Source organism: Martes martes (genome assembly GCF_963455335.1).
Source record: "Martes martes genome assembly, chromosome: 9".
Lineage (NCBI taxonomy): Eukaryota > Metazoa > Chordata > Mammalia > Carnivora > Mustelidae > Martes > Martes martes.
The window spans coordinates 61,965,814-61,979,446 of record NC_137896.1 but is presented as its reverse complement, the minus strand read 5'-3'; the positions used below and the strand labels follow the sequence as shown (position 1 = coordinate 61,979,446).

At 48.0% G+C, this 13,633-nt stretch overlaps 1 protein-coding gene across 1 annotated transcript in view; it reads left to right on the top strand.

Annotated features, from left to right (window-relative positions):
* PRKCE (protein kinase C epsilon) overlaps positions 1 to 13,633 on the top strand; it is a gene marked incomplete at its 3' end in the record, with an annotated part of 480,419 nt that overhangs the window by 173,982 nt on the left and 292,804 nt on the right. Inside the window, exon 2 of the mRNA XM_080814806.1 lies at positions 6,353 to 6,416. Within this exon, the coding sequence (XP_080670932.1) occupies positions 6,353 to 6,416 (64 nt within the window). The remainder of the gene's footprint in view (positions 1 to 6,352; positions 6,417 to 13,633) is intronic.

Below are 13,633 nucleotides of genomic sequence, written 5' to 3'. Positions count from 1 at the left end.
AAAACCATCCTCCTTGCCTCTTTGCGTTTACCTCCTACCTTCAGCCCAGGAGATCGAATATGCTCTTTGTCACTCTGGATTGGTTTTGCTTGTTCTAGAGCATCACAGAAGTGGAATCAGACCTTATAGACTGTTACGGTTGGCTCCTTTCTCATAGCATCCGTCTTGTTGCAGATATCAGTGGTTCATTCTTTATGGCCGAGCACAATTCTGTCATAGGCCGGCAGCATGGTTTGCTTTTTCCTTTACCTATTGTGAGGCACTTGGGTTGTTTCCAACATTTAGCCGTTCTGAATGAAGCTGCTAGGAACAGTTGTGTACAGGTTGCTGGCTTCCCAAGTGAATCATCTCCATAATTCAGTTGTGTGGACTCAGTTGAAAGTCGGGCCATTCATCCTTTGAGCCAACATGTACGATTTGTATTAAATCCCTCCCGGGTGCCGGTCAGGCAGGATTGTGCCCTGCAGGGATGTACTCTAGAGCCTGCGTCCTGTCTTTGCACTGCCGCGGAAGGTGAGAGAGAGGCAATCCTCTTCTCTCCTTACTTTGTGAAAGTAAGTGCTGTGGGACAACTTGAAATATTTAACTACCTGGGAACCCTCTGCTTTCAAACCGTGCACCCTACCAACAGGGCTAGTAGCAAACTCCTCCTCAAATGAAGTCTTTAATCAGCTGCTAGCTTCAGAATCAGCAGCCGAGACTTGGCCAGCACCGTGCCTCATCGTTCTGGGTTTTCCAAAGCAGGGGTAGGGAGGCTGTCTGCTGCGTGAAGTTCTCTTGCTCTGTCTGGTGAGGCTTTTTCATGCCAGGCGCCTCTGGGGACTGCAGTGTGACCGTGGTTCCTCCGGGGGACGATGGCTAGCAAAAATGGGTGTGGAGGACTTGAGAAGTAGGACTCCTGCTTTGGAAAGAAACCGTGGAGTTTCTCTCCTGATGCCTCCCCCTCCACCTCCTCCTTCCTCGCTCCCCTCCCCTGCTCCAGTCAATTATCTAGGGCTTAATTGGTGCAAGACAGGCAGTGCAAGCCTTTCTCCGACCTCATCCTTTCTGGATTTATCCTCTGACCCACTCTGTACCTCTAGCTTCTTTCTAGCCCCTGGGTGCCTGACAACAGAGGGGAAAGGAAGTGAAACAAATTGGGCATGTGTGACCTTTGCGGGCTCTTCCAAGGAAGGTTTACCTAGAGGTCTCTAGTGGAAGTTGAGCCTATGGTGGGAAGGAAGCTTGGCTGTGAGTTTCTTAACCTCCTTTGCCTCAAGCTTGATCACCCCCGAAACACAGGAGCGCAGATATCTGCCTGTCCCGGTGGCGCAGCATCACTGGGATTTCCCACTGGACAGGTGAGGTGTGGGAGAGGACTGTTGACTGAGAGGCGGCAGGAACACGCAGAGAGCCAGAGATGCTGGCACTGGATTGTCCTAGAGGGCTTCCCAAGCTGGTGAGGGCTTGAGAGACCAGAGCTCTGACAGGCTCCTCTGTCCCGTGTGACCCAGGGAGCCCTGAGTGGGAATCTGGCTTAAAGTTCTTGGGGCTCCAGTTTTTCCATCTGAAAAGTAGGGAGCACTGCTGGCCTCACAGGAGATGAAATGAGCTAATGCAGACTAAACACTGGGCCCAGAGCCTGAGGTGTAGCAGGGGCTCAGAAACTCAGCAGCCACCCTCCGCTTCTCCTCCCCTCAGGAGCACCTCATGACCCTCTGATGACCAGGGCCATCGCCTGTTTTGCCCCTGGCTTCCCCATGGGCTGGGCATGAAACCCTCACCACAGTGCTCTATTTGATATTCCCAACTCTGTAAAGTTGTCCGGAATAACGTGGAATAATACCAGTTCAGGGATAGAAAATGTCTTTTTTTGTTGGGGAAAAGCTTGACAGAGTGGAAGGAACATGGGACTAAGTAGCACATTTGAAGACTTGGCTTTTAAAAAACAATGAGGGAAATTGGAAGGGGAGGTGAACCATGAGAGACTATGGACTCTGAGGGTTTTGAAGGGCGGGGCGGGGGGGTGGGAGGTCGGAGGAACAAGGTGGTGGGTATTAGGGAGGGCACGGATTGCATGGAGCACTGGGTGTGGTGCAAAAACAATGAATACTGTTACGCTGAAAAGAAATAAAAAATTAAAAAAAACAAAAACAAAACAAAACAAAAAAACAATGGCACCAGAAGTTAATGAAGGATTTTGTGCCCGGCATCATGCTGAGCACCTGACATAGATTATCTCACTTAACATCACCACAGCCCAAACGTCACAGGGCCTGTTACTAGCTCCATTTCACGGAGAAGCATTCTGAGGCTCAGAGAAGGTGGTCGCTTGCTTTAAGCCACAGAGCCAGGAAGTTTACCCATCACCACCACATACCGAGTATCTCCTGAGGCCCAAGTGCTCTGTGTGGGAGTCTCATAGAATTTTTACAACAACCCATTTCACAGACGATGAGACTGAGACCACAGCTCAGAGAAGGTAAATGATTGCCAGAGCTGGGATTCAGCGCTGGTCTGACTCTGAAGGCTGTTTGTCTTCCCCATTGTTCTACTGCCTTGCTCCGGGCCTCAGCTGGAGGGGGTAGCTAAAGGTCTAAAGAACACAGAGAGGTAATAGAGATAGTAGCTGGGAAGACTGATCAAGTAAAGGTAGGCGTTTGAAGGAGATTTGGTAAATAGGGTCGCATCTGGGATAATTTGGAGGGACCCTGAGTGCAGGAGAAAGAGCTCAGACCCAACCCTGGGAATGGCTGGGGGGAGGAGGCCTGCTTTTATGTAGTGCCAGCCGCCTGCTGCTGATGGCAATGGATGGTTGTGCAGGCCTGGGCACCTACATTGCTTCCTTATCCAGGCCAGGTCACTGTGAGCCGAATTTGAGGTTCGATTAATTTGACCGTGAAGTTGCACCCCCCTCCACCACGTTTTGTACCTGATAAGCCTCCAGTCATCTGCGTTGAGGTCTGACCTCCCTACATGGATTCTCAGCACTTCCTCACTGGGCCGGCTGGGGCTCCGCCAGCCCTCTGTGGCCATCTGCCCAGGCTGCAAAGCTCTTTGTTGCTTTTGGCAGGTTTAAAAGCTTAATTTCTATTTCTCTGTTTGGAAATGCAGTTCATCGGCATGGAGACAGCAGTGGGTGCTAAAATGGTTTCTGATGGCTATCTTTAACGTTAATATCCTAATACATTTTATCATCAATGACCTGTTCCCCCCTTGCCACAAGTTCTCACTCCCCTTTTGCAAAGAGAGGCTGGCCTTCAGAAAGGCCTCCCAGTCTATCTCATTCCTTTGCTCTCCGCCTCCCCGCTTTTCACAGATAGCATTGTACTTTGCCAATGAAGCCCATAGTCGTGGGAAATCTCTGAGTTGGAGGATATGAGAAATTGTTTCATTTAGCCGGCAGGGTTTAATAGAGATGATCTAATCTCTAAAAGGCATACATTATTTAAATTCCATGCTCTCGGACAAGAGGACCCCTGATATTTGTGGCAGGGACAGGATTTTGGTTTGGCTCTGTTCAGTGGAGCTGACTGTTGGTTTTCCTGTTTGTAATTTAGTGCGGGGGCTGGGTTATGCTTGTGGCAGTGGGAGGGGGTGGGGGTTCCTAGCGGTGAGGGTGCCAGAGAACATTTTCTTTAGATGGAAACTTAAAATCGCAGATTCTTGGGGTGAAAGGGATGGGGAGATGGGAAAGTCATTGTGTGGTATCATCACCAGCTTGCTATTGTGTTCCTATTGGGTCCCCACTAAGGTGAGTGGCCCCTGGGGGGCAAGCTGAGAACTCTCTGCAGGGGCTCCTGTGTGGCTCAGTCGGTTAAGCAGCTGACTCTTGATTTCCACTCAGGTCATGAACTCAGGGTCCTGCGATCAAGCCCCGTGTGGGGCTCCATGCTGGGCGTGGAGCCTGCTTAGGATTCTGTCTCTCCCTCTTCCTCTGTCCCTTGACTCCCCTCCCCTGTGCCCATGTATGCTCTCTCTCTCTCTCAAAAAAAAAAAAAAAAAAAAGTCTCTCTCTCCCTCTTTCCCTCTTCCCCTGCCCCTCCCCCAAAGAACTCTGATTTCCCTCACTCCCTGCCCTGACGGACCACCTGCAATATCACTGGGGGGCTCTCCTTGAGGTGCTGAAGACCTCTATTGACAGAACTAAAATTTTAAGAGAAATCTTACACACTCTCAATCACTGAAGACCAGGTCTGGAAATAAAGTGGGGCTCGTGAATATCTCAGGGAACCCGGACTGTGAGTGGCATGAGATGCTGGGAGGGACCTGGAGAATATCAGTCCCAAGGGAGTTTTTACCTCAGAGGGAGTATGTCATGATCCTGAGAGAGCCCCCTCATGACAGTCGTTTGACTGTCATGTTAGTACAGATCACATGCCTGCCTACCTTCCTGGGGATGGGGCCTTGGAGGGGCAAACGACCCCAGAGTAGGCTCTCAGAGTTCTGAACATAAAGTCTCTTCCCCTCCCCACAGGTTTGTTGGGTGTCTCCTAATAGAGAGTGAGGTGAGCGCTAGGTATACAAATGTGATTCTCATCGTCTCTGCCTTGCGGAGGAGACCGACATGTGGACAATGTACACCCGCTGTATTAGGAGCCAGGGTTCAGCTAGGCACATGTACCGTAGGAGCACAAGGAAAGGGTTAATTAATTCTGACTGAGAATATCTAGAACAGCTTCAGAGAGGAGGTGATCCTTGACCTCAACCTTGAATGAGAAGGAGGTATTCAGACTGACCCTTTCTCGGTAGTGCTTGCTGAATGTGTGCCTGCTCTTTGCTGGGGACAGTGAAAACGATAAGGAGGGGTGGTGGTTCCTGCCCCCAAGAAATCCACAGCTTGCCTGGGAGACAAGCCTGGCACGTTTGAGTCAATTACAGCTCTGCATAGACAGATGGAAGCGTGGAGGCGAGGATAGGCTACCCCGGGGTACTTGGTGATCTAGGGTTTCCAGAGTTACTACTCTCTCAGGGAGCACATAGTTTCTGGAAGGAGAGTTCCGACCTCAACAAAGATGTCAGCTCTAAGAGGCCCAGCCGTTCTGACTTTTCCGATCAGCCTGGTTCTGTACAGAAGTAGCTAGTTGGATTTGGAGGCAGGCTGGCAGTAAGTGAGGGTGGGTGGAGAAGGTTGATGGTAAGAATTTAGTGGTGTTGGCTCACTCTGCAACCCTGGTAGGATCTGGGGTTTGCAAAGTGTGCCAACACACAACCCGAGTGCAGATGCCCCTCAGGGTCCTGTGAGCACTGTGCACGTTCCCAGCCTTGGCTTATGTGATTTCTTCCACCTTGAGTGACTCCCTTTTCTTATCTTCATGAAGTCTTCCGAGACCACTCTTCTACACTGATTTCAGACTCCCTGGATACTTGATCTGCGATCCTCTCTTGTTCCTCATTAAGCTGGGGTCAGCATTGTTCTCTGTTTTTTTTTGTTTGTTTGTTTAAGATTTTATTTATTTATTTATTTGTCAGAGAGAGAGTGAGAGAGAGAGAGCGCGCGCACACACAAGCAGGCAGAGTGGCAGACAGAGGCCAAGAGAGACAGGCTCCCTGCAGAGCAAGGGGCCCAATGTGGGACTCGATCCCAGGACCCTGGGATCACAGCCTGAGCCGAAGGCAGCGGCTTAACCGACTGCCCCACCCAGGCGTCCCTGTTCTCTGGTTTTTAACTCCCCCATGAGACTGTAGACACCTTCAGAGTGTGAATAGCATCGAATGCTTTTCTTTCCTCCCCTTTTCTTTCCTCTCTGTGAGCAGTTTGTGTAGTCTAAGGAGCGTGGGTTTCTTTATACAGTCTTATCATTGAATCTCAGCATTGCCACTTACCCTAAAACTTTGAGCTTAGCTTCCTTATCAGGAAAATGGCGTAACCCGGGGTTTCTCAGCATTGACACTGTTGGCATTCTGGGGCTGGGTAATGAATGCTTCATTGTGGGGACCATCGTGTCTGCTGTAGGATACTTAGCAGAATCCCTAGCTTCCACCCATGGGATGCCAGTGGCAGCCTTCCTTTTCCAGTCATGACAGTCGAAAACACCTCTAGGTGGTTTTGTGTCCCAGAAAGGTTCCCATAGGTTCCCATTGTCCCTATGTCCATGTACCAGGTTTCCCTCGCTGTTGAGAACCCCCGGGATGACACTACCTATTGGGTCTGTATGAGACCTCCTTGTGCTGCTTCCAGAATATAGCAGACATTCCATAAATGCCCATTCACCTGCATTCCTGGTCCCCGCCCGGCACTAGACACTACAGGGGGATTAACTGAATGGAGCCATGACTCTAGGGGCTAGCCATTTGGGGTAGAAAAGGCATGGAACTCTTCGGCTGCCCCCACAATGCACTAACCGAGCCACTGTCATTTTCTTAATTGCAGATTGATCTGGAGCCAGAAGGAAGAGTGTATGTGATCATTGATCTGTCGGGGTCGTCGGGTGAAGGTAGGAGAATGTGACCTTTCCTCATCGTTCTCTTCCATTGACCCTTTGTCTTCCGGTGTCTCCCTTCCCTCCTCGGCTGGGATGTATTACAGCGACATTTAATTAATTGGCACACTTAAAAGGAAAAGGTTATTTTGAAGATGCTTACGCCTGTGTACCAAAAGGGACCAGCCATCTGTTAACTTCAGTGGAGCAGAGGGAAGATTCTTGACTTATCAAGTGAGGCCAATAAAGCAGGCGTTCTTGCATGATGGTGTACAAGGCAGCCTTGGGTGGAGCGGCAGCCTCTCCCCGGAGGCTCGCGTGGGGTATGTGTGAGTGTCATGGGAAGGAAGTAAAACCAGTTGGTCTAACGGTATTCAGAAATGAAACAAATAAGGTGTCCAATTTCAGAATCTTATTTTTTTGAGCTTTTATAGAAGTGTTACTTCTTTTTACAGTTTCCCATGCAGGCAAAAAGCCCTGCTTTTAGGGAGAAATAATGGGGTGAGGGAATGTCTGCTCCCCACTGGCCAATGAGACAGGGTGTAGATGTTGTCCACGGGTCAGATTTTCCTTCTTTCTTCTCCTTGCGTCCTCTTCTCTTGATCCTGTCTTGGTGCACTTAACATCTTCAAAGGCTTGACGGGCAGTGAGGACTGAGCAGTCAGAAGGGGAGGGGATTCTGGACAGTAAAACCTTGTCCACACAGAACAGGGAGATGGTGGCAGATGTGGGCTCTAGGGAGGCTGGGAATTAGGATGGAGATTTAGTGGGGACCATCTTTCTCTGTATGCAGGAGGACAGGACAATCGGCTTTAATGTCATGGTGGAAAGATGGGAAGACCAAGGCTGGTTCCTCTTGGCAATGAGAAAAAATGGGACTTAGGGGCCGTGGCAGTCTTTAGGGAGAGACAGTCGGCTCCCTTAGCTCCTGGTTGGACGACTGGGGCCTTTTCCCTCATCTCTTCTAAATGCTGGAGATCACAAGGACAGAGTCGCAACACCACATGGTCTCCCCAGGGTTAGGGATGAAACTCTAGTCTACATTTCAGTAACGGGAGGAGAGATTATGTCCACATATCAGAGGAGTGGATCAAACCGTGTGCTTAACTGGGTGCCTGATGATTTTCATTTGGCTAATATATCACCCAATTTCAACAGGTGTTCAGAATAATTCAATAATTGTGTGTATATGGGGCTTATAATAGAATCCAGTTCTCTTTGAATAGATCTCAATTATTTGGCATAGGTTTAAAACTTTAAACATCCTTCCAAAATTGGTCTTGTACATTTTCTTCTCTTTATCGCAATTACGTTTTGACGTTTCCAGCTTTCTTTCTTTACCCTCAGCTCTGAGCAGCCCAGAATAGAATCTGTTGTAGAAGATTCGGGGATTTAGCAATATTTAGTATGAAATATTTAAGATGTGCCAAAGGGCCTAAAGGAAAATAAAATGAGCACCAGTGTACCCACCACCCTGATTAAGAAATAAAGCAGCTAGGGGTGCCTGGGTGGCTCAGTGGGTTGAAGCCTCTGCCTTCGGCTCAGGTCATGATCCCAGGGTCCTGGGATCGAGCCCCGCATCGGGCTTCTGCTCTGCGGGGAACCTGCTTCTCCCTATCTCTCTGCCTGTCTCTCTGCCTACTTGTGATCTCTTTCTGTCAAATAAATAAATAAAATCTTAAAAAAAAAAAAAAGAAATAAAGCAGCCATTAAGGTGAAACCTTGCATTGCTTTTAACAAAGCGTGCGATCCCAAATTCACCAGACTTGAAAGTATTACAGCAGCCTCCTGATTATAGATATTGGTGAAACATTCAATGAGCAGAATCAGTCCCCCTTTTTCCTTGCATAATCTATATGCAACAGAATAATTAATTAAATATGCATTTCCTGTGCCAAGATGCTGGGCAACCAATAGGAGGCTTGAATTATTTTTTTTTTCTTTGAAAAGATTAACAACCTGGGAAATTACAGCGGACATCCTTTTTTACATTAGAGAGAAAGGATGTGGACGAATGAGTGAATAAATAAATCAGAAGCAATTGATTTTTTTCCTCTTTGCTTCTGTGGCTTATTGCATGTGAATGGCCAAAGCAATTTTCACTGGGCTGAATTCTTAGTGTCTTTTTTTTTTTTTTTAATCTCTTTCATCTAGAGAAAATAGAGTTTACTTCAGAAATGCTGACACATGCCAGACTCTGGAAAGAGCTAGCATGTGTTGCTCTGAAGAAAAGGAGAACTTTTTCTGCCCTTTCTTTCTTACTCTTCCCGGATTTGGGATTCTTTCTCTGGATGGTGGAAAGGACTTGCAGCAACCTTTTCGAAGGAGCTGATCTTACTGGTTTCTGTTTGCATTCTGTATATCGGTTTGCCCCGTCCTGCTGATCAGACTTTGAGGGCTCCTGACCCAGGGGTTTTCGGAAGGGCTGGGAGGAGAGGAGAGGAGCCGAGGGTGAGTGAACACAATATTTGTTACCTGGACTGCACGGGAAGGATCCAATGCAAAACCTGGTTGTCCAAGCTAGACTGTGGAGATTCATAGATTCTTTACCTAAGTCCCTTTCTTTAGTGAAAATACTTAACTCTGTATTCTGCAAAAGAGTGTGAAGAGAGTGGGAGTGAGGCAGGGCGGATCCATTCACTCTATCATTCTGCTGTAACGCATCCCTGCAGCTCCCCTGTCTCAAATGCTCCGGTCCCATCAATGGAAGAAAAGACATATATCATAGAAATCACACACACTTAGAAACACAGGCAAACAATGAGGAGCCCAGAGAAAGGTGCGAGCTGAAGATCCAGTTCCAAGATGGGCCAAAGGTTTCTTTTTCTTGCTAACATACTGTGGAACGCCTTGGACATTTGTGTCTGCTAGAGCTGGGGCTAATGTGATTTCTAGCTGTCTAATAAAATTCCACTGCTCGCTTGTCCTGTGCAGCTCACCATAATGGGATTTGACTGCTGTGTGCTTTTGCTAAACCAGGCAACCTAACCCCAGATGTAAGGGGTCAGGCTCGATGACAGCTAAGGCCATTTCCGGTCATGCAATTTTGATCTCTGGTCTAATCTGAATAGCAATCAGAGCTCAAGGCTGAAGGCTGGCTAATCTCTAGCAGGTAGAAGGGGTGGAAAGAAAAGGGCTCTTTCTGACAGGTACTACACCAGGCGCCTTACCTACATTATCTCAAATAGCAAACCTTCCTGGAATGCTGGAGTGTGATCCTCCAGTCTGGGTGCCTCTCAGTGTTTGCTTTTATCATAAGCAATAGCCACGCGGTTTCCTGGTAAACGTGGCGCTCCAGGCTCACCAGATACTTAAGTCAGAGCATAATTCGCCCCGGTGACGGACGCATAAACAGCAATGTAATTTTCAAGCGTGTCAGCTGTTGTTTCCTGCAGCGCACATTAGTTAACATTTCTTCCTTTGTTGTGATGCAATTTGAACATTATTTTTATTCTTTTTTAATAACATGACAATGCACCATTATTTGGAGGCTCCCAGAGGAGGGGCCGTCAGGGTCTGACCCAGGGATTTCTAAGCTCTTTTCCTGCGTTCCATCCTGATTTAGTGTTCACCCAGGAGAGTTTTTCAGAGTCTGAACCGCAACGGAGAGAACCAGAGTGGGTCTCACTGATAATGTTTGGAGGGCCAAACTGTGTTTCCAATAAAATGCAGAAGATGCAAAGTAGTTTGAAGGATGTTTTGCAACACAGATCACAAATAAGGCAGTTAAATTGGGGCTCAGGGTTTGGAGTGGTTGCAGAAACAGACGGTAAACAGAAGCCACATGCTTCTTTCTGCAGCCACATGCTGCAGACACCGCACCCCTCAGTCTCCTACCTGGGCCCCCCACCCTGGGCAGATAGGGCAGGAAGAGCACAGTCCCAGGAGTCCTGCAGTCCTGGCCTTCAGTCCCGGCTCGAACGCTTGCTAGTTCAGAGGTTCAGATTTCTCACCGGGTCAGGATCACGATCGCATCTCTGGTAGGGACCGTGGTCAGATTGCTATAAGAACAGTGCCCTTGAATATGGGTGATGCTCAGTAGATCTCCTACGGCCTGGAGACCTGAGGGCTGCCGGTGAAGGAACAGCAGGCAAGGCTTTCCGGGAAGCAGTTTGAGGACAGGTTTCTGACTCTGAGGCATATTAAAAACGATGGAAGGACAGAGCAAGGTGACAGAGAGGCAGTTTGTAGAATAATATCTCTATCTGGCTGGGCTATAAGATTGCTTTCTACAGACTTCACACCTTGCCATGGTTTGGCCCCACTTTCTTTCTTTTTCTTCCCCACCCTTCCCCCAGTGAACTATTTTCTAGAAGGACAGTCTCTATCTTGTTTGTATCCTGTGGCCCTTAATGCCAGAAACTTCTCTCTGTGGGAGCCTGGGTCTGCTCTCTATGCTCGGTGCAGACTGAGAGCATGTGGGGCCCACACTGGCCCTTGGCTCAAAACCCTTCATATACTTGAAGACAGTTACTAGATCTCTCCTCTTCAGGTTTGAATTGTTCAAATCCCTTTTCCTTTCTGAAGGGGTAGTTTAGAAATTTAACTCATCTTTGCAGCTTTTTTCTGGACTTTTTTTCAAGTTGTGTAGGCAGGCGGACAGACACGATCAAACTTGCTTCGGTATGCTCTGAAATGGTTAACATGGGTGGACCAAGTGCCTGATAGTATTACCTGTGTGTGGGAGATAGTCACGGTGAGAGGTCAAGTGATGTGCCCAAGGTCAGAAGCTTGACTACCTACCGTTTGGGTCTAGACCCCCAGGCGACGATCCAGTGCCCTGGTCTAAATCATGGCCCCAGTAGTGCGACTTCCCTACCTCTCTGTTTATTTTAGTTCTTTTCTTCAGCTAGCCCCCCCCCCCTTTTTTTACAGTGATGTGGAGCTAGAGTTCTTAGCTTTGAATCCAAAAGTGACCCAGAGGGTCCCTTTCATAAACAAGCACATTTCTTTTCCATTCTCTTGGAAATGAGAACTCCCTTGGTCCCAGTTCAGGAGCTATCAGCTCCCTCTCAGGCTCTCTATCAGGCAGGTCCCTAACTAAATCTTGGTCTACAACTAGACCTGATTCAAACTCCAGCAGCTTAGTAATCTTTCTTCCCTGTGTCCATGGCAAGCATTGGAGAGCTGCCCTCAGTGTTGAAATAAAAGGGGAGGACTTCTGGAAACTGCCTTAGCCAGTGGCTGTTTCAGTTTCTCAGATGCCAGTGCCCTGCTGATGTTCCAGTTCCTGAGAAGTCTACATTATTCGATCCAATGCCTTCAGTTACCAGGTAGTTAAAGAGAACCATTTGTTCAAGGGAACAGTAGTCACCAATGCACACTAACAACTGTGCCCAGCTTGGTGCCGTCCTGGGTTTAGGGAAGGGGAAGTGGAGAGGCAAGCAGAAAATGAGAGGTGACCTTCACAAGTACACGTGGCCTTGCCTTCAAGGGAGTGTACAGTTCAATTAGGAATCCGAGACTCACTTACAGGACAAAACACTGGAGAAAAGTGCAAGGCAATAACACATTGAATGCTTAATTGGGTGTTACCAGCAGTTCTCCAAATGGGACCATATTGGGGCTGGAATAACCCAGGAGACAGCCTCAGGGAGGAGGCAGAGCTTGGGCTGGAAAGGTGAAGATAGGCAGCCTGGATTGCCAGTGAGGAGGCCATTCTGAGCAGAGGAGGATCATGTCATCACTATCAAAGGCAGCTTGGAAGCTCTTATTTTTAGGTAAGGCTGGATAGATACCATAAATTAAATAGATACACACTGTATTCTCCAAAAGCTTCTGAACAAAGACAATGATCAGTATTGTAGACAGAAATTTTTATGCCATGCAAACAAGAAAATGAAATACCTTCAGTGACTAAACTGTGTTTGAAGGTTGAAGGCAGTTCTTTCTGGATATGTCTTCATGGTCAAGGCCTCTCACCCACCTTGGACCCCAAGGAGAGGAATGTTCCAGGTCAAGTTTGGTCAAGTCTGGGATGTTGAGTAGAGCACATTCTGTAAGCATGGGGCTTAGGTGATAGGTAGGTCAAGTCCATGTACAGTCATCCCCCTGTGTCTTTTCTGCCTCCTCTCTCTTTTCTCCCTCAGCAATCCCGTGGAGCCCCATGATAAGTACTCCACCACCTCCAGCACCCTCTTCCTCCCCAGCCTGTCTAGCTTGTGTCCCCACAGCAAGCCCTGACACTCCCTCTTTCCCCTTGTAAGTTCTGCCCAGTCTCTGGTAAGCAGCATTGCTTGAGAAGCTAAAGAGAGCTCTCACTTTCTCGAACATGGAATTTCAAAGCCAGGCGCCAGCTCCAAGGTGCTGAGAGGTCACCCTCCTGTGAGGTGCCTTAGGCAATGAGATCTGGTCTGGCTCACCCCACAGGCTCCCCAGACACACGTGGGCACGGTGGATTCTCTAGTAGCATGTGGAGTAGAGACAGCCTCAGTGCTTGACAAGAGTGAAAATAAAATCCAGACATTCAAAAACATAGATTTTGCGGTGTATACCCCATATCCCACCTCCAGCGCAACTACTCACCACTGGTACTCAGACCCAGAGAGCAGTCCCCTTGGTCTCCAGGTTTTTGGCTCTATCTTCTGTCCTGATGGCGAAAATACTGGAAGTGACCATATGTATCAGCTGAGACAGGGGGAGTCAGCAGAGGACCAAGGGGAAAAAGTAGTGAACTCCCAGTCCCCATCAAGGGATTTATAATGGCCCAGAGAGAGAGTGCTAAAGTGCTTGATGAGAAATAAGCCAAGAAAAATCCTCATTTCCTTCCAAATAGGCCCTAGATGCACAGCAGTTCCTATGAAATGAGTCATCCACGGTTAACAACACCAAATGCCAACCATTAGCAGATGAAAAACAGAATTGAATCCTGAGTGTTTAAAGAGCAAAGCTCTTAGTATCACTACCAAAGCCTCCTTCCCCTGTGCCATTATGGAGCATAGATGTGTATTTGCTATTGACTTTTGTGCCTGTTGTCCTAAAGAAGTAATTGAAGAAGGAACAGCCGTGTTGAAGAAAGCAGCTTGTAGAAGGGCGGGTTTATAATAGATCCTTAGTCAAGGAGTGAGCCCCGTATTTTCCTGGCATGGCCTCTAATTCCGTCTCTGTTGTCTTGCTATGTATCATTTCTGTGTCTTATAAAGAAGATTGTTTTGGGAAATTCATGTTTGCAGTTCAGATCATACTGGGTCAAAGTGGCCTATAATTTAATCATTTACGGTTGTTGATGTCCT